Genomic DNA, 23,685 nt, shown 5'->3' with positions numbered 1-23,685 from the left:
GGGAAAGAAAGAGGAGGGAAGGAAGGAAGGAAGGAAGGAAGGAAGGAAGGAAGGAAGGAAGGAAGGAAGGAAGGAAGGAAGGAAGGAAGGAAGAAGGGATGAAAGAGAGGAAGAAAAGTAAGAAAGGAAGGAGGGAAGGAAAAAGGAGGGAGGGAAGGAAGGAAGAAAAGAGAAGGGAAAGAAGGAAGGAAAGAGGGAGGGAAGGGAGGAAGGAGAAGGAAGGAAGGAAGGAAAAGAAGGGAAATAAGGAAAGAAGGAAGGAAGAGGAGGAAAGAAGGAAGGATAGAAGAAAAGAGAAGGAAGGAAAGAGGGAGGGAAGGAAGGAGGAGGGAAGCAAGGAAGGAAGGGAAGGGAAAGGAAGGGAGAAAGGGAGGGAAGGAAGGAGAAGAGAAGAAGGAAGGAGGGAAGGAAAAAGGAGGTAAGGAAGGTAAGAAGGGGGGGGGAATAAGGAAGGAGGAGTGAAGGATGGAAGGAACAAAGGAAGAAGGAAGAACCAAAGAAAAGAAAGTGGGGAAAGAAGGAAGGATAGAAGAAAAGAGGAGGGAAAGAAGGAAGGAAAGAAAGAAGGGGGGAAGGAAGGAAGGGACATTTGAGCTAAGGAGGAAGAAGAAGCTGAGAAACACCTGGCTATGGAATGGGGGCAAAAGGGGCAGGAGGCAAGGCAGCACGCCCTTTGCGCTCCCTTTCCCGGGATTGATGGTCTGGAGCCGGAACCAGGGCGGGTCCTTCTCTCTCTCACCTGAGCCAGGTATTAAGGCGCAGCCCAGACCAAGGAAGCGCTCTTTGGACTCGGGACCAGTTGGGTCTCAGCCGGTGCATCCCTCGCTTTCTTCGCGACACCGCTCTATGTCCTTTAGGAGCTTGAGATGGCAAGACCCAGAGGAGGTCGCCTCCTTGGAAGGGGGTCCCGCCTCCCCATGTGCCCGGGATGAGGCTGGGCGCTCCAGCGGCGTCGGGATAGAAAAGGAAGCGGGCGCCTCGAAGTCAGGACGGAGGGGAGACGTGGAACTTATCAGAGGAGAGACACCGATCATCACGGGTCGGAAAGGAAGCGCCGGGGCTTGGGAGGGAAATACTGGGTGACCCAGATTAACTTCGGTATTGGAATCATTGAATCGTAGAATTGGAAGAGACACCCAAGGGCCATCCAGTCCAACCCCATTCTGCCATGCAGAAAAAGCACGCTCAAAGCACCCCCGACAGATGGCCATCCAGCCTCTGTTTAAAAGCCTCCAAAAAAGGAGCCTCCGCCACACTCCACTGACAAGCTGGAAGGTGTCCAGGCAAGGCTGGCTCATAGCTTTCTTGAATTGCGGTGCCCAGAAGTGGGCACAGGATTCCAAGTGAGATCTGGCCAAAGCAGAATAGAGTGAGACTGATGAAGCCTAGAATTGCATGGGCATTTTAAGCTGCCTCATCGAATTGTTGACTCGTGTTCAGCTTGAGATCTAGTAAGAGTCTTAGATCCCTCTCAGACAGACTGTTTTAAATCGTGGTGTCGCCCATCTGTTTATTCTTTACGCAGTCTATTTCCCCTCTACCCCCTCTTTATTTATGCAGTGGGGGGCGTCATTTGATTGTCTCTCCCTATTTGCAGGAGATACATGGAAGGAGGAGGAAGAGGAGAAGGAGGAGAACCCTGAAGACTTTGAGGAATTTTTCCCCTGCACACATTCTCCAAGCGAGGTAAGGGGCTGAAATCATTTCATTCATATTACCCATCTACAGATAGATGCACAGGTAGATGTGTTTTTAATGTGGTCTTCTGGATTTAAGTTTCTAGTTCACTATGTTAAGATCACAACCACCACCAACTATGTATTTATTTACATCGGGTTTGTGCTGTTGCACCCAAATTAAGGGTTAAGGTATCTTTGGCATTAATGTATCTAAACTTTCTATCAGCTTGGAAGATGCTGGATGTCTTCTTTTAGAACAAGGAACCCCACAGAATTAATGTCTGTTGAGGCATATAAAAATCAGTTGATGTGTGTTAACTGTAAAATGCAGGGCACAAAGCTGATTGGTTGAACAACTCTCAGGGAGTTAGCTAAACCTGGGAATTTTGGCAACAGTTACTTTGAGTTCTCTGTGCAGGAGCAAACAGAGAGGACGGTTTGCTTCTGGGCTGCTGCTGAAAGAAGACATGAACTTCTAAAAACCATTTGAATCTCTCTCAAAGGGACATTGTGTGAGCAGGGCCGGCCCCACTATAGAGGCCACCTGACGCCGCCGCCTCGGGCGCAGGTCCGGTGGGGCGCCGTCAGGCTGGGCGGGAGGCGGGGCACCGCCCTGACGGTGCCCCGCCTCCCGCCCAGTGCGCCCTGGCCCGTCTGGCCTTTTCTAGCTGGCCAGACTGCAGCGGAGGTCCCTCCAGGCCACAATCGCGGCCTGCAGGGACCTCCGCTGCAGTCTGGCCAGGTAGAAAGGCCAGATGGGCGAGCGGGAGTAGCGTGGGAGGCGGGGCCAGGGCACGCTGGGCGGGGGGGCCAGAGCTGGCCCCGCCTCCCACGCTACTCCCACTCGCCCGTCTGGCCTTTTCTACCTGGCCAGACTGCAGCGGAGGTCCCTCCAGGCCGCGCTGGGTGGGGGGGCGGGGCCAACTCTGGCCCCGCCTCCCGCACTATTCGCCCTGGCCCCGCCTCCCATGCAGCGTGGGAGGCGGGGCCAGGGCACGCTGGGCGGGGCCAGGGCGTGGGAGGTGGGGCCGGTGGCGGGGGCGCTTTTCAGCACCCCCGCTTCACAATCAAAATTATCTCCGGCCGGCCCTGTGTGTGAGTCAATGCAATTGTTCACATGATTGTATATATGTTGCTCTGCATTTCAAAGAGTAAAGGTTCCTGTTCTTTAAAGATAATCAGCGTGGCATATCTTTTCTCTGGCAAGACAGCATGTGGACTGGTCAAACGTGAACTATGCATGATACTCATTTCATCACAGGTTATGGGCCCAGTCACACTTCCAGTTCCACATCTGCTTGTGCCAGTGTTAGAGTTATTTTGAAAAGACTGTAGTAAAATTTTTGAAGCTGTGTTTTTTGCAAGAGGAACCAGGAAAAATTGAGGTGAATCTTTCAGCCTTCCCAATGGCAAGACTGAATGCCAATAACTACTTTGTTTGGAGATTGAGAATGGAGAACTACCTAAGGAGGGAATCCTTATGGTAGTGCGCAGCGATCCTGATCCAGGGAGAAGCTACAGAGGAACAATGCAGAGCTGATGAGAGAGCCAGATCAATCCTCATCCTGAGTGTGGATGACGAACAGTTGATCCAAATAAGCAGCCTGACTAATGGCCCATGAGATTTGAGTGAGGCTGAGAGAAATCCATGCTTCAGATTCGGCTGCCACAGTAGCTGTTCTTGCCAGGAGATTATATAGGAAATATTTGCAAAGGAATGAAAGTCTGAAAGAACATTTACAAACATTGCAGACCTTATTTTTGCAACTGGGAGAAAGAGGTTTCCACCTCACTGAGGAGGACAAATGTTTTATTGTTCTGTCCTCGGTGGGTGATTCTTTTGATGGCATCGTAGATTTGCTTGAATTAGTTCCACAAGCCCAGCTGAATCTGCAGTATATCTGTGCAAGATTGACAGCTGACTGGGAGAAAAGAAAAGATTGTGGTCTGGATTCCCAGAGGAGGCGATCAACAGGAGCAGCTGTAGCAATGACCGAAGAAGAGACAGAGAAAGTCTACGTGGTCAAGAGGTGCTTCAGCTGTGGATCTCCTAAACATCTCAAGAGAAACTGTCCTAAGCTGCAAGAAAAGAAGTTGAACCAGAGGAGGGGTTCATCACATGTGAAGATGGTGCAGTCCCAAGGAAGCTCAGAAGATAAGGACATTTTTATACTGACTCTGGGTGCTCTCAGCATATTGTAAAAATTAGAGAGCTAATTTCTAACCTTGTCAAACATGAATGTGCTAAAGTTTCCCTTACAAATGGTAAGAGCTTTCATGTTGAAGGACAAGGGGAGGTTTATGTTATGTTAAACATTTGGGCAGAACATTGAAAAATGTTTCTAATTACAGTGATAGAATAAAACCTGTCAGTGTTTAAACTGGATAAGGAGGGGTATGATGTAAATTTCTCTGGGGGCAAAGTTAAATTTTTAAAAGGGAACAAACTATGTGGGACTGGAAAATTACTGAGACACTTGTATGTGCTAACCTGAAACAGTAACCAATGTGAGGTTAACATGATTAGCAAAAATACTCCTCTTCATCAAGGGTGCATGCATGCTTTTCACAGGGCATTTGGACATCCAACCTTTAAGGTGTTGTATAAAATGCAAGAGTTTGGTGAAGGTGTAAATTTAAAATACCGTAAGAAATTTTTTGATTGCAATGTTTGCAAAAAGACAAAAGCCCGGTCAGCCCCAATTTGCAAGAACAGTTTGAGGAATTCAGAAAAATCTTTTCAATTGATGCATGCAGATCTAATTGGTCCATTTAAGCCCAGTAAAGGCGGGGCAGTTTTCTGTTTATGTATTTTGGACAACCACTCTAATTTTGCTTGGAATTTTCTTTTAAAGAAAAAGAGTGAAGTTTTTGAGACGTTCAAGAACTGGGTGGCCTATGTAAAGAGGCAGTTCAATGCTGGAGTTGATTACAAACAGACAGAGGAGGGGAATTTACCAAGTCTGAAAAGCTTTCTCAAGCATCAGGGGATCAAGCATAGGCTCACATGTGCTTGTCAGAGTGCTGAAAATGGGAAAATTGAAAGATGTGAAAAAGATCCAAACTGTAAATGATTCCTTATTAGAGGATTCAGGTCTACCTCAAAATCTTTGGGGAGAAACAATCCTAACTGCTAGTTATTTGATTAACAGGCTCTGATCTGAGATTATACAGAACTCTCCTTATTATTTACTGTATGGAAAGAAACCACATTTGAACCATTTGAGAACTTTTGGGACACAAGCATGGGTATCTATGCCCAAAGCAATAAGGAGGAAAGGGCAGGACAAAACCAGGAAACTAACAATGGTTGGATATGCACAAGGGCCCAAGGCTTGGAGGTTCCTAGATAAAGATGGGAGAATAGTGAGCTCCAGATCAGCCAATTTTGCAAGAAGCCGGAATTGGGAGAAGGTATTTATTTATTTATTTACAGTATTTATATTCCGCCCTTCTCACCCCGAAGGGGACTCAGGGCGGATTACAATGAACACATATATGGCAAACATTCAGTGCCAACAGACAAACAACATTTAGTTTTTATACAGACACAGAGGCATTTTAACATCTTTCCAGGTTCTGTTGCTTCACCGTCCATTGGTGGCTGTTCTTCCTCATTCTTTTCCTCGTGAGCAGTTTTTTTTTATGGTGTTGTAGATTAGTTAAATTAGCCTCCCGCATAAAGCCTACCTAAATTTTCCCTACTTGACAGATGCAACTGTCTTTCGGGGCTGCTAGGTCAACAGCAAGCAGGGGCTATTTTTATTTTTTTTAATGGTCGGAGGCTTAACCCGACCCGGGCTTCGAACTCATGACCTCTCGGTCAGTAGTGATTTATAGCAGCTGGTTACTAGCCAGCTGCGCCACAGCCCGGCCCCTGCCCGGTACATGCAAACCACGAGGTTTTCCTACCCACCACAAGTGGGGAGGGTTGTGAAGAAGATCTTATCACTCAGATCGAACGGGCTAGTGATCGGAAACTACAAATTCCAAATAGTCCTGTTGTTAAACAATTTAAATCAAGGAAATCTACCAGATTTGCTGTGGACTCATCTGAGGGTGAGATAAAAACAGAGTCAACAGACCAGGATGATGGTGAATTGCCCAGTACCAGTCAAGATGTAGGTTTTAGAAGATCCACAAGAGTCATACAGAAACCAGAATGATTTAGGGTTTGTTTAGTGAGCCATGAGCCTCAATTTTTTGAGAAAATAGAGAATTTGCCTCAGAGGGGGAAAAGATGTGGTTAGAGGTGAGTGAAGATGAGCTAAAAAGCATGGAAAGGCTAAATGTGTATAAGCCAGAAAAGTTGCCTGAGGTGCTATCAGTGCTGTTGATACTAGATGGGTTTTCAAGTACAAGCTGGATGCTGATGGCAAGGTAAGATATAAGGCACGACTAGTGGCTAGGGGATTTACACAGGTCAAAGATGTGGACTATACAGAAGTGTACTCTCCAACTGTGAGCCCTAGTTCAGTGAGATTGATTTTGAGCATTGCAGCTTGTTTAAATTTGCAGACCTATCACGTTGACATTAACACCGCTTATTTAAATGCAGATTTGAAAGAAACTATTTATGTGGTGCCTCCACCAGGTATGAAAGACAGAGACAATGGTGTGGTCTATCTATTACAAAAAGCCCTATATGGATTGGAACAGGCAAAATTTGCTTGGCATGATTGCTTAAGTGAGGTTTTGGTTGAGCAAATGGGTTTTGTTAGGAGCAGAGCAGACCCATGTGTATTTACAAGGAGTCTGAAGCGGGATTATCAGACACTTATTGTTTTTGTGGATGACTTGTGATTTTCGGCAGATTCGCTTTTGGGAATTAAACAGTTCGAGGAAGAACTGGGCAAACATTTTAAGTTGAGGAACTTAGGACTAGTGCAGTATTTATTGGGTGTAAACACTACAAGAAACAAGAAAAGAGGTTTCATTTTGAGCCAAAAAGGGAAGAGAATGCAAGTGCTGGAAAACATGAATATGCAGGATTGTAAGGGAGTTCAGTCACTGATGATTTTAGGTTTCACAGGTGAAGTGGGGAATTCTGAGCCATTTAAGGATAAAGAACTGTACAGGAGCATTATCAGACAGTTGTTGTATTGTAAGGCAACTATCTCAAAAAGGATTCTGGCTCAGGAGATAATCAGGCAGAAAATCTATGAGAGTACAAAAGCAAAGTTTACTTTTATCATAGCTATGATAAGGCAAAACAGCTGCACACACACAAAAATCTGTACATGCAAATGGCTGCTGCAAAGTGTGGTGCAGTAAACAAAGAATATAAACCTTGGCTTATCTAAAATTGACCAATTGCTGGTGGTCTTCTTCACCTTCCACAGCTATTTTGGCACAGGAGGTATCTGTGACCTAACTTGTTTAGTCTGAGCTTTCTTCTCTCCTTGGAACTTTCTGGAGAAAGGCACCAGCTCAAAAGGGAGGGGAACAGAAGGGGCACAGGTCCTTTGTTACACATACGACTTTGGTTCATACAAAGCACTTACATTGTCTATATAAAAAAGCTAATATGATATGTGCAAAGGCAAAGCTATATATGCAAACATTTACTATTTTTTGGCTTATGGTTCCTTCAGTATATAAGCAATTACACCAGGGCAGATATATTGTTTGCAATCGATTTCCTGAGCAGGTATGTAAGCAACCCATCCACTGCTGCATTGAATGGATGTAAAAGAGTTGTGGAGTATTTGAAGCACACAGGATTTTTGTTTAGTTTTGAGTCCAGGTGACAGTTTGAATGTGCAGGTTTATACAAATAGTGATTTTGCAAACAGCCCAAAAGATCTCTGTTAATTGCTCTAACTTCAAATGAGATGGCTATGTCAAAGATTACTGTTTTGTTACAGAATCGTGCAGTAAACATCCAACCTGAAACAGTTTTGGACCCTCAAGGGGGATACAATATGTACAGGTGAGCACTGTGAATATCTGTTTTTTTGGCCAGTGGTTTTCAAGCTTTTTACATTTCTGGTATGTTTTCTAAATTGAATTGGAATGCTTGCTTGGATTTCCGTGCCTAAATAAGGGATTTATCTAGAATATGCACACCACTTACATGTCTGCTGGTGTATTTGAGCCGATCAGCAGATTTATTGCTCCAGACAAGACCAGAGGGATGTTTTTGTTCTCCAGAGGACCTTGTAGGACCACTCCCCAGTGTAGCTGCTCTCACTCCCTTCCCCAGATACACACACACACATATTTGAATTCCCCAGAGTCCTCTGTGGGACATGGGAGCATATTTTTGGGCCTTCCAGAACCCTAAAGGAAATTTTGAGGAAAAATAATTTGTAAACAGCCCATAGTCTATATTTTGCCAACCCCCTGCTTTACACCTATACTGTTACAACACACTTTTAAACTCTCCCCTTTCAGTGGCCTTTTCGTTCTAGCCCAGTAGGGTTGGGATTCTTCTCTGGGCTCAGATAACTGTATACTTGGCTAGAGGCAAATTCTGCAGGTCACCAACTCACTTGTGTCTCATTCAGATGAACAAAAGAAAGTTGCAATGTGATCCTAGAGTACCTCAGGTCCCTTGCAAAAATATCAGTTGAAACTACATGGATCCCTGCTCAAAGTCCCTTTCCCTCTTGTCTTTCTTTTTATTGTTTCCAGATTCAACTGCACCAAGGTCGGTTCCTTCCGCTGCTGTATTACTGATCTGATATTTGATGTGAGAGCACCTGTCACTCTCACCTACTACTTTGATTCATGGTCAAAGTATCTCAATGAAGAGATTAGAAAACAGTGTGATATTGCTGGCCCTTTGCTCAACATCCAGGCAGATGCAAAGGAGGCTGTGGCAGCCGTCCATTTTCCTCACTTCCTTTGTCTTAAAGGTATAACAGGACACAGAATGTGAATATACATAAGCACAACTGGAGGAATCTTAAAGAGGAGAACCTACTAATAGCCGTGTGCCTGCAGATTTCCTAGTAAAAGCCCAGTTTAGAATATTAGTATTTAAAATTAACACATTTGTGTTTATCATAATATTAATTTAAGATTCACCATGACTTTTGTGCATATTTTAACAATAACAGCAACAAGTATAGAACCAATTCCTGGTAAAGAGTAGTTTCTTCATCAAGTTAGGAGTTTACCTAAACGTCTACAAGGGTCCTTTCCATGATATTACAAGAAGATGCCAATATACAACCATTTCCCGAGTTACAAGCATCCAACTTATAAATGATACATTTAAGAATGGGGCTGAGACAACAGGAAGTGATCTAAATCAGCCTCTAGGAAGGGAAATTCACTCTTGGAATAGTTATCATGAATGATTTATCTCAATTTCCTGATAGAAAAGATGCCTTCACTGAAGCTTCCTCGCCAATCCTTGTTTCAACAACAAGCCACATTTTTCAAAATCCAATAATTGCAGGGACAGAATGTGAGGTGAAGTCTTCTGAACAGGGGCACAGACTGAAAAACAAACACCACAAGCATGTTAACCCCTTCCTTTGCTATCCAAAGCTTTGAAAGTATATATTTTGGTTAGAGTTACACATTAAAATGTACCTATTCTGACTTTTGGTTGCAAACTTACAAACAAATTTCGCTTAAGAACAAACCTACAGAACCCATCCTGTTTGTAACGTAGGGACTGCCTGTATATGTATGACACCCAGCACTCCCTTCTTTTCTTCCTTTTTACCACCATTTAGAAAGGTCTGAGATCAGCAGAATACAGGATGAACAAGATGAAACTCACTTGATAGCCAGCTGGCAGTTTTGACTAGGGCACTTTCTACACTGCCATATAAAATCCATATTATTTGCTTTGAACTGGATTATATACAGTGTAGACACATATAATTCATGTCAAAGCAGATAATGTGGATTATTTGGCAGCATAGAAGTGGCCTAACCTTATGATTAAGCTACAGACTGCACATTATGGTTGCTTAGAAACCTTGGGCACTTATAATACTGTAATTCTACTTGAAATTCCAGAGTTCTATCATCTGGAATCCTGGGCTTTGTAGTTTGAAGATGAGCTTTGCCTTAGTCAACGGACTGTAGCGTTTTACAAAATTACAAGCACCAGGATTTCATACAAGAGAGCCATGTAAGTGGAATCATAATGTCAGAAGACTATTAAGAAGCTATCAAAGGCTACAAAAGTGAGAGTTCGGTATTAATTTAAACACAAGATGTAGCATAAGGTATTTCTATTGTTAATTTTTGAAACAGAACTGTGTGAGCTAAAGGTTTTTGTAATGAGAGAGCTTTTTCCACGTCCAGTGAAATGCTGGTACTGCTGGAATAGGTTTCCTCTGTATTCCTTTTTCAGGTGAAGACTGTCCTGAAATCTATCTGGCACATTTTGTCGAAGATGGCATGAGCTTGGAGAAACCAGACTGGGTGGGACTATATCATGTGGAATTGAAAAATCCTGCGTTCTCTCCTCGTGGAGCTGTTTTCAAGACATGGTTTCAACGAAAGATAAAAGTTCATGCGATGGCCTTATTGTATCAAGACCTTGGAGTCCAAAGCATGAAATTACACTTCTATCTCCTTCCCAATGACTCTTCCTTAAGAAAGGTAATTGGATACTCTAACTTTCCAAGGTGTTGCAAATGAGATAGAGCGCACTGGACTGACATGGTAAGCCTCGCATCAGGTCATGCCCTCATGATAACCTATGTAAAAGTTCTCTTTAGAAATTAGTCTCTTAGAAAAAAGGGCTGTGAACTGATTGTAAGCCAGTCATAGTAAATAGCTTCTGCTGGCAAAAAATATATAGCTTTTGGTGGAACATGTAGTCAATCTTCTCACAGCTAAGTTTCAAACAGGAACCATGCTTTCTATAAACTAAAGGTTCTAAAGTTGTTGAGGAATCAGAACTGGCCCTGATGTTCTAATGACCCAGTGCCACCATCCCACTTTGCCAGCACTCCACAGTGGAGGGAAAAGGGGACACCACTGGCCTGTGTTGTTGTTTGTTCTTGCAGCAACAGCCTCAGAGTGTCAGAGTGCCATCGTATAAAAGCAAATTGTAACTTAACAACTAAAATAGCTATTGTTGCACCCCTTTAGCAATGTCAGCAAATGTGCCTGTGTAGTTTGGAGACAGGAGGGAGGTTGCCTTCCTCCTTTCCCTCCTTTTCTCTCCAAATTGTGCAGATGATGATGATGATGATGATGATGACGACGACGACAACAACAACTTTATTTATATTCAGGACAGATTCCAATAATAAAAAGCAAACATTCAATGCCTGAACATAACAGCAATACACACATCATAACTAAAATTAACAACCCATCATATAAAAGCAAATTGTAACTTAACAACTAAAATTAAATGAAAATCACAACCTATTATAACAGATATGAAACAAAATATTAAACAGAAGTATCTATTTCCCAGAGCCAACACATTCCTTGGGAGCAGATATGATTGATCATTGCTCAAGATGTCTATTGAGCTAGTGGGGCTAACGGCATGGATATGAATGGCTGCTATTAATTAGAGGTATAATGGCCGTATTGCCATCTATTTCTATTCCTTCTCGTAAGCCAGTGAGCAAAAGTATGTTTTCAGCTGTTTCTTAAAGGTGGGCAGGGAGGGGGGCATCTTTAATTCCTTAGGAAGGGAGTTCCAGAGGTGGGGGGCGACCACGGAGAAGGCCTTTATTCTCATTCCCACCAGCCGCATTTGCAATGGGGGCAGGACTGAGAGCAGGGCCTCCTCTGATGATCGCCGTGTTCGAGTTGGTCTGTAGTGGGAGATGCGGTTCATCAAATAGTCTGGGCCTGAGCCATTTAGGGCTTTAAAAGCACTTTGTATTTAGCTAGGAACCCTGGTGGCGAAGTGTGTTAAAGCGCTGAGCTGCTGAACTTGCAGATCGAAAGGTCCCAGGATCAAATCCCGGGAGCATAATGAGCGCCCGCTGTTAGCCCCAGCTTCTGCCAACCTAGCAGTTCAAAAACATGCAAATGTGAGTAGATCAATAGGTACCGCTCCGGCAGGAAGGTAACGGCGCTCCATGCAGTCATGCCGACCACATGACCTTAGAGGTGTCTACAGACAACAGCTTAGAAATGGAGATGAGCACCAATCTCCAGAGTCAGACATGACTGGACTTAACGTCAGGGGAAACCTTTTCCTTTACCTTTACCTTTACCTATTTAGCTCGGAAGCAAACTGGCAGCCAGTGGAACTGCTGTAGCATGGGAGTGGTTCTCTCCCTGAACAGCACGCCAGTTCATAACCTGGCTGCAGATCTCTGCACCTGTTGGAGCTTCCAAACTATCTTCAAAGGCAGCCTCATGTAAAGAGCATCGTAGTAGTCCAAACAGGATGTGACTAAGGCATGGACTACCATGGCCAGATCTGGCGTGTCAAGGTACAGGTGCAACTGGTGCACAAGTTTTAATTGTGCAAAGACGCTCCTGGCCACCACCAATATCTGGTATTCCAAGGTCAATGATGAGTCCTGGATCATCCCCCAGACTGCAGACCTGTGTCTTCATGGGGAGTGTGACCCCATCCAACACAGACTGTAATCCCACACCCTGATCTGCCTTCCGACTGACCCAGGAGTACCTCTGTCTTGTCTGGATTTAGTTTCAGCTTATTAGCCCTCATCCAGTCCATTACTGATGACAGGCACTGGTTTAGGACCAGGTCAACATCCTTGGTGGAAAGGAGTAATAGAGTTGGATGCCTTTGCTGACATAGCACAGGTGTCCCTTGATTATCAGAAGCTCTCTGGAGTCCTGTGTCGGCCGCTATGACAAATGAAAAACAAGAAAGGTAATGGAAACTATCCAGCAGGACCAAACCAGGTGTTGCCACTGCCATGGTTAGGGAGCAGAGCGGTATAAATAACATGCCAAAATTCAGAGTTGGTCCAATGTTGTCGCTCTTGTAGGTGGGCTCTTAAGTCTTTATGATTTACTCAGGAGGTTTGCATCAAACCTATAAAGCTTCGGATTCACAACATATTTAAATAGCAGGAGGTGGTAGTTTAATTTATGGCAAAGAGTTGGAGGAAGGAATGAAAAAAGGATAATTACAGTTGATCAGATGAAATACAAAAATACACAAAGGCCTCGGTCTAACATCTTCTCAGTTTCACATAAAATTCACACATGTGGACCCATGATATGCTAAGCAATTCACTCTTCCCTGATTAACTGTAAAGTCTCTGAAGTCACTGCACAGAGCTAATCCATGCTTTATGTCAGGAGGCAAGATTAGAGAAGCATCTGGCTGCATCCTCATATAGATGGGGAGGATTCCCGATTTTAGGCTGCACAAGAGCTTTTCTTCCAGTGTTGAAGAGGAATGATAAGTCAAAGGCATTGCTGCAGCGAGTATGGAAAAAATATGTAGTTTTGTAGACATCACTTTCTTCTTCACTTTCACATCCCTAAAATGTTCCCCAGTCCACTTCTGGTGAACAGAAAAAAGGGACCTCTACTTACATAGGCATCATTTTTCACTTTCACCCTGTTCACTTAATTTTTTAAAAAACCAAGTAATTGTGCAGTTTCACAGGTAATTCCAGGAATTTACATGGATTTGCTTTAGCCATTAAGCATTTTCTTACTGATTGTAAGACACTTTTGCAAAAGTGTCAGCTTCTGCAAGCTCCTAGAGACCCAAACAAGGTTTGGCACTCCTTTAAGTACACCCTCCATTGCAAAAGAGCAAGAGCTTGCCATTGCCAAACGCCCTTTTTAATATATATTTTAACTATTTGTAGGGACACTGTAGGGACATGTGGAGTGTGGCAATTTGTAGAAGTAATTAACTGCACAACTGTGAACTCACTCAGAGATGAAGCTACAAAATTATGAACTCTCACAAAGAGGATAAAAACCTTTGGAGTCACAGAATTCTTCTGGTAAAAATCTGGGGCATGGATAATATGAGCTGTGGATGGATAGGAAGGAATTACAATTGAGCTGGTGTGCTAAACTGAAAGCACAATCAGTACTTTCGGAAAACCATTACTCTATGAAGAATTGCTATCATAGCCACTCTACAAACACATGTTTGTAACACCAGAGTATACTTTTAGGACCTTGTGCGGTAAAGTCCTTGCTCACTGCCTGTCTCAGAAGTGATCTTGTTCTCTCTTCCCAGGCTGTCCATGATCTTGAACTGAACTGTGCTTCACAGAGAATTTGGAAACCACCTGAGACCATGAAGGCTCTGAAGATCGGCTCCCGCTTCTCTCTGCGAGAGATGCCTGATGTCACTGTCTGTCCAGAGGTGAGACTCAGAGGCTACATATTTTGTCAGCCTGCCAACCAAAGAAGTAAGTTAGGAATGCAAACCTTGCATTGCTACGAGGGTTCAATTGTTTATTTACATGAAGAGATTATTATTTACTTATATTAGGTTTTGGCTCAAGTTCTTCCCAATCAAAGACCAATAGTGTTTTGTTAACATGGAAGGCTGAGCTAGATGAAAAGCTGTGAGCAAAGCACGCTCTGAACTCTCATTCACTTCCACAGTACTTGGAGTTTAAATACCTACCTGCAGACATGGAACAGCAGTACCTTGAATTACATTCAAAAGCTATGAAAGATGAACTTAGTATTTTCCTGACTGAGAAGGACACAGATGAATTGGTCTGGAGGGCCATCATGAGAAAAGGTGAGTGAAATCCATAACGTGGGATTTAAGTGTGGTATTTAAGGTTCAGAAAACTATGTCACTCAAATTCTCTCTCTGACTGTCTTCTTTTCCTATTTTCTTTCAGAGGACTTGCATTCTACTGTTTCACCTCCCATAGAAGGTGAGGAAGACTCTGTGGACATGTCTGGTGCTTGAAAATGCAAAATGTGTTTGCTGGGAGGCTCACACTAGCCTAGGAGCCCACGGTCAATTACAGTCTGTATTTGGTCCTAGAAGTAGGAGCAAGATCCCACATTAACTGATCATAGCAACATGCTCCACCCATGGAATTGCAAGTGCTCATTATAGCCTTGGTTTGGTCCTGGAAAGTATGATCAAGACCCTGTATCAAGTGATCATGGCTTGTTTTCCCCTCCACCCTATGAGCTATCAAGACAAATCCATATCCATCACAGTGGCACCTTACTGGAGAGGAAGGAGGAGGCAGCAGTTGGATCAGAAGACCATAGCTTTGACACTGTAACAATGTCCCTTCTACACTGTCCTTGTATCCCAGGACCTGATCCCAGATTATCTGCTTATCCCAGATTAAAATGCAGTGGAAACTCATATAATCCAGCTCAAAGCGGATAACTTGGGGTTGTATCCTGGGATATAAAGACACTATAGAAGGGGCCTGGGCCTATAATTTTTTTGTGTTTGAGTAGGAAAGGGCGGTTCCATATATTTTGACTTTCTTATTTAACTTCTCCTTTCTAACTATAACTTTGAAAGAGACTCATTCTGCTTGTAACCAGTGCTGTACCTAAAACCCTTGTTCTTCCACAACTGGGATCAAAGCTCTGCTGATTCCTCCGCCCTATTCCATCAATAGCAGTTTTCAATATAGCCTTTTTGGTTCTCAAAAGATGCAAGTGCAATAGAAAACTGTTATCTTCATTTTCTAGACCACAAATACATTTTTCCTTATTTTATAACCTACATTTTATAGATCAAAAACAAATTGTAGATCAAACTCTTGATGGCATGGTAGTGAAGACTGAATTCTGTCCAACTAAGTTTATTGTATTATGTTGATTCAGCACTTAGGGATTCCAAGTGCTTTATCTTCATTAGAAAATACCTTTATTATTATTATGTATTCAGTGCTTCCATGTCATGCATTGATAAAAGGTAAAGGTTTCCCCTTGACATTAAGTCTAATCGTATCTGACTCTGGCGGGTGGTGCTCATCTCCATTTCTAAGCCAAAGAGCCGGCATTGTCCATAGACACCTCCAAAGTCATGTGGCTGGCATGACTGCATGGAGCGGCGTTACCTTCCTACAGAAGCCGTACCTATTGATCTAGTCACATTTACATGTTTTCAAACTGCTAGGTTGGCAGAAGCTGGGGCTAACAGCGGGAGCTCACCCTGCCCCCCGGATTTGAACCGCCAACCTTCCAGTCAGCAAGTTCACCAGCTCAGCCAGTAACTAGTTGGCCCACCCTGCCCACAATCCAAGAGTCATAGCATTCTCTACCATTCTCACTACATATGCCAACCATGAAAGATGAAAAAAGTCTTCATTCAAATCTGTGAAAGAGTTGTCTTGATGAGATGACAAACTTCTATAAAGCTTGAATATACTTTACCTGCAAACATTCCAGTCACTTGTGTTCACTTACACTGTGTTGTGATGCTTATTTACTCCTACGTCTGTGGTGGCTTAGGCTGAGATAAGTGAGGATATGACAGATGTAGAGCATTACTATTAAGTTAAACCCACCAATGTGGAACCAGGAAAGTCTGCTATGAATGAATGAATGACTGACTGACTGACTGACTTGTAACATCTCTGGTGCAAATGCGTTTCTTGATGTGATGTCTTCCTTTAACAGAGGTGCCAGCACCAGTTCTAATGGGCCACCAAAAGGGAGTGATCCTTCGTGACCACGTTCTGGACATCTTGGAGAACTTGAAGGAGGAGGATTTCAGGAGGTTTAAGAGGAAACTCAATGAATTCCCAGTCAGAAAACCCTACAAGAACATCCCCAAAGGACAGCTGGAGAAGGCGGACACACACGAACTCGTTGATCTCCTGTGCGGATACTACACTGAGAGTTACGCTGTTGAGGTGGCAGCCAGAGTGCTGGAGGAGATTAACATCAAAGACCAGGCAGAGAAGCTCTGGAAATCCATTGGGATGCCCCCATATCTGCCCAAGAACACCTAGGGATAGGCACCCAGCTCAGAGAGTGAGTGGGAAAATTTGGATCCCTAGCCATGTTTTTTTAGGCAAGGAAGACTCAGAAGTGGCAATCACTCTGGACTTGAGGAAGAACTGTCTTTTAGATTGCCACTCCCAGAATCCCTCCCGCTAGTAGTGAGAACCAAAAAAATAAAATAAAATCCAACTTCCCTCCTGTTAGGGAAATCTCCCAAAACCAGAACAAAATCCAAAAACATAAACAGAATACTTAACTGAGCAGTCAGCTCATAGCAAGCAGAAGGTGAAGTGTTGTGGCTGTAAAAGAATTTTGAGCTTAGGAGGCAAAGATGCAGAGTTCAATCTTTAAAATTTCAAAAGATTTATTTACAAAAATATAATGACTACATTTCTTGGTAGTAAGAGATTAGGCCTAAGCTTCTCTCTAACCCCATTTCTTTTGGGAAAATCCTCCAAACACTACATCTCTTCAAAGCACAAAGGCAGAGAGAGTAAAGATGTAAAAAGCAGAAGTAAGACAAGAGGTTTCAGTGGGAAATGGCCCTTGTATGTGGAGTGCCTTCACGTCACCTTTCAACAAATAGTGACCTCATGAATATTATATGGTGGTCTTAGTAATGGAATACTGAGAGGTGGTTTTTGCCAGCTCCTTCCTCTGAAATACAGTCCAAAGCAACTGGTATTCATTGGCGGCCTCCCATCCAAATAGTCATCAGGGCTGACCCTGTATAGCTTCCAAGATCAGCCAAGATTTGGTACCTTTAAGCCTGTTAGGATTGTGAAGGAAGGTCTTATGCAAACCAGTAAAAATGCATATGAATTTAAAAATATGTTATTGAGTTTATTAAATAACAATAGATAGGTTGATGTGAAAGCAACATCCATCAACATACATTATTAAAATTCGTATTAGTGGGGTTTTATGACAGTAAGCACTGATTTTAAGAGCTCTGGCATTTTACATATTCTAATAAATCAATATTTTTGATATTGGGGAAAAGAAAAGATTGGGTTGCTGTTTTGTACTCTTAAGTTGTTTATGCAATGAGATTTTTTTTATTTGATCATTTTGGGAGGACAAAGTGGTAAACAAAGGTGACATGACTTCATGGCAGGCCTTGGGATAATTCTAATGGATAGTTTACATTTCTGAACAGCAGAGTTGGTGAGGGAAAGTCAAAGGGAGCCTCAAATGGGGTGCTTCTAAACTAGTGGTTCTCAACCTTTAGGTCTCCAGGTGTTTTGGACTTCAATTCCCAGAAATCCTAGCCAGCAAACCAGTTGTTAGGAACTGTGGGAACTGAAGTGCAAAACACCTGAAGGCCCAAAGGTTGGGAACCACTGTTCTACACAGACCATATAATGGGGTTTGAAGCTGGCCCGAGGACAGAGTGTCCACAAAGGGCACAACTCAATGCACTGCAGAGCAGATCAAGCTAGAAACAACTCACCAGAAAGTGAGTAAAACAGACACTATAATCCAGACTGGAGATGGATTAAATCAAACCAGTTTCACTGTGCAGTGCCTACACAAATATTCCAATTACTTCCTAGGATTGGGAACCACATCATTCCCATGAATGCCCTAACGCCATCTAATGTTGATCCCGAACTGACATAGATATGTACATCAGCACATCTTAGCAAACTGGATAAGAAAAAAAAGTTGTTCCAACATCTGTCTAGCCATGGATACTGTAATTCCTGGGTTTAGTTCCAATCTGCAATCAGTGAATAACATGGCCAGTAATATGTGATATGTGCACACATTTCCTTTTTCTTTCTTTTCCTAGTGCTGCTGCCCACAAACCAACTGAAGCTGTTGCAAATAGTAAGAAGTAAGAAGTGAGTCTCTCCAATCATCTGGAAATCAGGCTGCTTGGATGGTGGCAGAGAATGATGTGCAGCTACTAGTCAGTTCACCTGTCCCCAAAGTCCAAGATGCCACAACATTCTCTATTACTTATTGTTGCATATTGCCTGACGCACCAGGGATGCACTTCACTGAACAACACTAACAGGAACTGATAGGAAGGACCAGCAATGTAGATGGAGTCTTGAATATGCTTTATAGGGCTGTCCTGGATTATGAGCAATCCCAAAAAACCAATCCCAGGAAAATCTACCTGGATAAAATGTAGGAGCTCTACATCCTCCTGCTAAGCTGGAACTGGCTTTTGTTTTGTTTTTTTTTGTTTTTTTGCAAGGATCTGCTTTATGAGGCATTGAAGTTCAAGCAGAAGTATCTTCATGATGACCTTGAAGATGGTGACAGATGACCACACGATGCCACAAAAATACAACAACTGCATGTACAGTGTGACTTCCACACTTTTGCTACTGAAGACTAACAACTAAACTCCATACCTCTTCCTTTTTTGAAAAAAAAATATAAACTAGTACAATAATAAAAAACATTAAATTCACAATTGACAACTTTTTCTTAAATTGCAGTAACAATGACAAAAATTGAAGGTCGTCAATATTTTTATAGGCAACAAAGCAATGAGAAAGGGTAATAGAATTGTATTTTCCACTGGGAAATGTCATAATCTTTATAGTTCAGAGTATCTTAGCCTTTGGACTTTAACTCATTTCCCACTATCATACCCTTTTCTGTGTGAGTCATATCTTATTTAGATTATGCCTGAAAGCAGGGAACTGTCAAATTAACCATTTGTAAGCCACACAGAGTTTTTGTGGCTGGAGAGTTGCTTTATAAATAACCTTCTGATAAATAAATAATAATAGGTTTGTTTGTGGGGGGGGGGGGGGGGTTAGGTTGAAAAATACTTCTTTTCAACCTGGTTCCATTTCACAATACTTTTAAATACTACATTGTGGCAAAAGTATTGGTTGAAACAGTTTTAGATCTTCAATTGTGGAAATGATCGTCCTTAAATATGAAGACTTATATGCGTCCTCCCTCCATGTGTTCAGTGTAGATTACACCCAAGTAAGTGTCCAGAGCCAGCATTGAGTAATGCATGACTAGGGACTAGCTTAAGCAGCTGAGGGGAGAAAGGAATGGGCCTGAGGCTGTTAGGAATGGTGGGAGTTGGAGTCCAAAACACCTGAGGGCCAAAGTTTGCCCACGCCTGGTGCAGCTGCATCCAGAGACAAAGGAAAGCTGCCCTGATTCCATAGCATTGAGCCCAGGCAGTGGTGTCAGACTACCTTCTTCCTGCAGATGCCCTAATAATGGTCGTGAGAAGGGCATTTCCCCGAAAGCACCGCGGAGAGAAAGAGAAGGAAGAAGGAAGCATGGGGCTGAGCCAGAAACTCAGCCAATCGCCTCGGGAGGTGGAGGCTCAGCCTTGTCTTTCTCTTTCTCTTTCGCTCCGACTGTCCCCGTGGCCCTTTCGGGAGGCGAGCCTGCCCTGCTCTCCTCTGAAACCGCGGGGAAAGGAAGGATGCCCAAATCCACCCAGGACCGCCTGCTGGACGCCTTGGAGAACTTGGAGGAGGCGGATCTGAAGCGCTTCAAGAGGAAACTCAACGAATTCCCGGTCAAGAAAGGCTACGAGAACATCCCCAAAGGGCGCCTGGAGAAGGCGGACGCCCTGGACCTGGCCGAGCTCCTGCTCAGCTTCTACGCCGAGGAGTACGCGGAGGAGGTGGCCATCGGGGTGCTGGAGGAGATCAACTGCAAGCGCCAGGCCGAGAAGCTCGCCTCTCTTGCTGGGACCAGTAAGGAAGACATGTGGGGGGGGGGGGACTTTTCTCCAACTTGGCTTCAGCTCCAGCATGTCTGGCTGTGGTTCAAATTGGACAGAGCGCCTGAGAGAGGAAGCCCAGAACATCAGGAGCAGTGGTTCTCAACCTGTGGGTCGCCAGATGTTTTGGTTCACAACTCCCAGAAATCTCAGCCAGTTTACCAGCTGTTAGGATTTCTGGGAGTTGAAGGCCAAAAACATCTCACCCAGGTTGAGAACCACTGATCTGGAGGATCCAGGTTTTGAAGACAGGGAGGCACCTTCTACATTGCAGTGTAATCCAAATACTGCTTTAAATTCTGAAATTCCATCATCTGGAGTGCTGGATTTTGTAGTTTGAAGATGATCTTTGCAACTGGGATTTGATAATCTGGATTGCATGGCAGTACAGAAGGGACCTAAATTTACTTTAAACTACAGCCTGCACATTAGGCTTGTTTCGGACCCTTGGGCATATAGCCGCGTTGGTAGCACCAATGAGGGCCTCAGAGCTATCCAGTGCCCAAGGGTCCTAGGTAACCCTATGTGCCATATAATCCAAATTATCAAATCAGATAATCCGCATTATCTGCACAATTGCAAACAGATTAACAAACTGATAAGAGCAATTAAATGCAGGACAATGTTCAATGCAAGATGCATATGAACAAGAGGAAGAACACTGCAGATAGATACAGGACAAGTTTCAATCTGAGTCTAATACAGAGGGTTGTCTTGACCTGGCTGCCTCAGAGAGAAACTTGGCAATAGCCAAGGTCACATGGAGGAAATAGTCACCTAGTAAAAACTTTCCATGGAATTGGGCTGATCTACCAGGTACATTTCTCAGTAGTGGGGTAATAATATGTAGCAGAGCCTGCCTAGAAAACTGCAGGACAAGAAGATGTGATGCATACATTCAACATGCATTCAACAAGAACTAGCAGGATGAAAGAAGTTACAGATATGGCAAAATTAGCCTCTGTAATACTCCCCATCTACAAAATTCTACAAGTATGTAGCCAGGAATGAGATAAATAGAACATCCTTTCCTTTCTGTGAATCCCTACTTTTGTCTTCTGCTGTCTCTGTCTTCCTTCACACCTTCTCTGACTTTCAGATTTGACATTGTGTGTACCTAGGCTACAAAAGGGAGCCTTCTATGTTTTGGGTAGAAATTTGGTAGATTTGTTTTATTCTTGCCTTTCTTTATATTGCAATCTTTTCTTGTTTCAATGTACACAAACTATTTTTTGTATTGAAATTCTAGGTGGTCGCAGTCATCCTGAGGCCCTTATGCCATCTGTCAGTTCCACCTCAGGAAGAAATGGTAGGTTCCTTCCCATCTCCTCAGATGTCAGCATCTCAATTCTGCTGCCCTCTGACCTTGTGTACTCAATGGAGATCTGGAACAGGGGTTTCCCTCGCATTTCACAGCAGAACTGCAAATAGATGTTGCTTGGCATCCTGTCATCCTCCTCCATCCACTAGATAACTATGGGGTCTACATATGTTGTCCCCTTCCATGTGTGTGCATGGATGTTGTATAAGGACATATCATGTACCTTACTTACTTACTTAGGCGATCCCTTGTTGTCCGAGTATGATGACTCTCCAAGTGTAGTGTCTTGGCAGTGGGTACGTAGGTGACTGTGAAGTCCTATTCTTGACCCACATGTTCTTCTTCAGTGAGGGCATCTGTTTCCAGGTGGAAGGCTGTCCCGGTCAGGGTTGGCTTGACACGCCTTCCCCTTGACACGTTTCTCCCTTTCGCCCTCCATTCATGTCGCTTCAAATTCCACAGCACTGCTGGTCACAGCTGACCTCCAGTTAGAGCACTCAAGGGCCAGGACTTCCCAGTTCTCAGCGTCTATGCCACAGTTTTTGAGGTTAACTTTAAGCTAATGTACTTCCATATTATGTTCCTCCAAGTCATCTGTTGACTTCTGACAACCACATGAATTTCATAGGGTTTTCTTCGACAAGAAATACTCAAAAATTATTTGGCCACTTCCTTCCTCTGAAAATATAGTTCTCCTTCCACAGAATCCGTACATTTATATATGATGGCATAATTCTGGGTTGCACATGTCATGGGAGATGGATTCTCTTTCTTTGGAGGACTTTAAACGGAGTTTGAATGGATATCTTTGGAAGTTGTGCATTCCTGCATGAGAGAGGGTTGGACTAAATGGCCCTTGGGGTCCCTTCCAGATTAATATGTCACCAACAGCATTTCCACTGATGTCCCTCTACAGTTTCTGATAACTGGAATCCTTTCATCCCACCAAATTTTTTTAACATAAAAACACTATTCTGCTTTGATACCTCTTTGTCTCTCGTAATTCCTCCCAAAAATAAACCTGGAGAAGTGGTAAGAACGACATGCTAGAAATCCCTTGTCGTTCTTCATGAAACCATGCTTTTCAGGGAATGAGGAGGAAGAGGAAATGAGTGAGAAAACTATCTAAGTGTGCAGCGTGAATCTCTAAGCTCTCTCTTTTTCTTGACAGGGGTTCATTTTATTGACCGCCACAGGGAAGAGCTCATCCAGCGGACCCCAATTGACCAAGTGCTGGATTGCTTGTATGGTACAGTCCTAACCCCAGAGCAATACGAAAAAATCCGCGCGAAGGAAACTAACCAAGAGAAAATGAGGGAGCTCTACTACAAGATCATGCCAAGCTGGAACAACTACTGCAAGGATCAGCTGTATGTGGCACTGAAGGACAAAAACCCTTACCTTATTGAGGACCTTGAAGGGAAATAAGACCACAAAGAGTAAAACAGAGGTATTATACAGCTCAGTGACAGATGATGTTCACCTTCCTATGCAATGTAATATCAAGAGACAAAGTCATAGAAAGTCTCCACAACATGGACTTTACTAGGAAAAGATCAGGCAGACTTGTCACAAAAAGTTGCATTTAGCAACCTGCAACGACTGCTTTCATGCAGGTTTTTTTAACAGGGCGAAGGGTGGGGTGGGAGAAAATCCCATTTTAAATGTACATTCTAACATTCCACTTGTTCTTATGAGTCAGGGACTAAATTGTTATAAGGCAGGGACTAAACTAAAAGTCACACATGGTCCAATAAATTTCTCATTCCACACTTGTGTGCATTTATTTGTGTATCTCACAAATCCCTTTGATATTTAGAAACTATAACCTTATTTTGGGGTGGACTCGTTTCATTTTCATAAGCTATCAAGCACCTGGTGAGGGAATGGGGGTTACAACATTGCTGCAGTCTGCAAAGATGTCTCAGGGTGCATCTACACTAAAGTATTAAAGCGATTTGACACCACTTTAAGAACTATGACTCAATGCTATGGAATCATGGGAGTTGGAATTGTACAAGGTCTTTAGACTGCTCTGCCAAAGAGTGCTGGTGCCTCATCAAACTATGAATCCCAAGATTCTATGGCATTGAGCCAAGGCAGTGAAAGTAGTGTCAAACTGCATTAACTCTACA

At 43.4% G+C, this 23,685-nt stretch overlaps 2 protein-coding genes across 2 annotated transcripts; both read left to right on the top strand.

Annotated features, from left to right (window-relative positions):
- Window positions 1-389: 389 nt before the first annotated feature.
- LOC100556846 (NACHT, LRR and PYD domains-containing protein 1) lies at window positions 390-18,942 on the top strand. Its single transcript, XM_062984029.1, has 10 exons — window positions 390-1,039; window positions 1,598-1,686; window positions 7,547-7,611; window positions 8,316-8,539; window positions 10,000-10,250; window positions 13,807-13,935; window positions 14,181-14,322; window positions 14,429-14,464; window positions 16,185-16,541; window positions 18,307-18,942. The coding sequence occupies exons 1-9, from the start codon at window positions 466-468 to the stop codon at window positions 16,517-16,519; spliced, it is 1,845 nt and encodes a 614-aa protein (XP_062840099.1). The 5' UTR covers window positions 390-465; the 3' UTR covers window positions 16,520-16,541; window positions 18,307-18,942.
- Window positions 18,943-19,831: 889 nt separating this feature from the next.
- On the top strand, window positions 19,832-23,322 carry LOC103279569 (apoptosis-associated speck-like protein containing a CARD). Its single transcript, XM_008115431.3, has 3 exons — window positions 19,832-20,203; window positions 21,479-21,538; window positions 22,722-23,322. The coding sequence occupies exons 1-3, from the start codon at window positions 19,927-19,929 to the stop codon at window positions 22,976-22,978; spliced, it is 594 nt and encodes a 197-aa protein (XP_008113638.1). The 5' UTR covers window positions 19,832-19,926; the 3' UTR covers window positions 22,979-23,322.
- Window positions 23,323-23,685: the final 363 nt, after the last annotated feature.

This window comes from Anolis carolinensis, chromosome 6, assembly GCF_035594765.1.
Source record: "Anolis carolinensis isolate JA03-04 chromosome 6, rAnoCar3.1.pri, whole genome shotgun sequence".
Lineage (NCBI taxonomy): Eukaryota > Metazoa > Chordata > Lepidosauria > Squamata > Dactyloidae > Anolis > Anolis carolinensis.
This window is presented reverse-complemented; position numbering and strand designations above follow the sequence as displayed.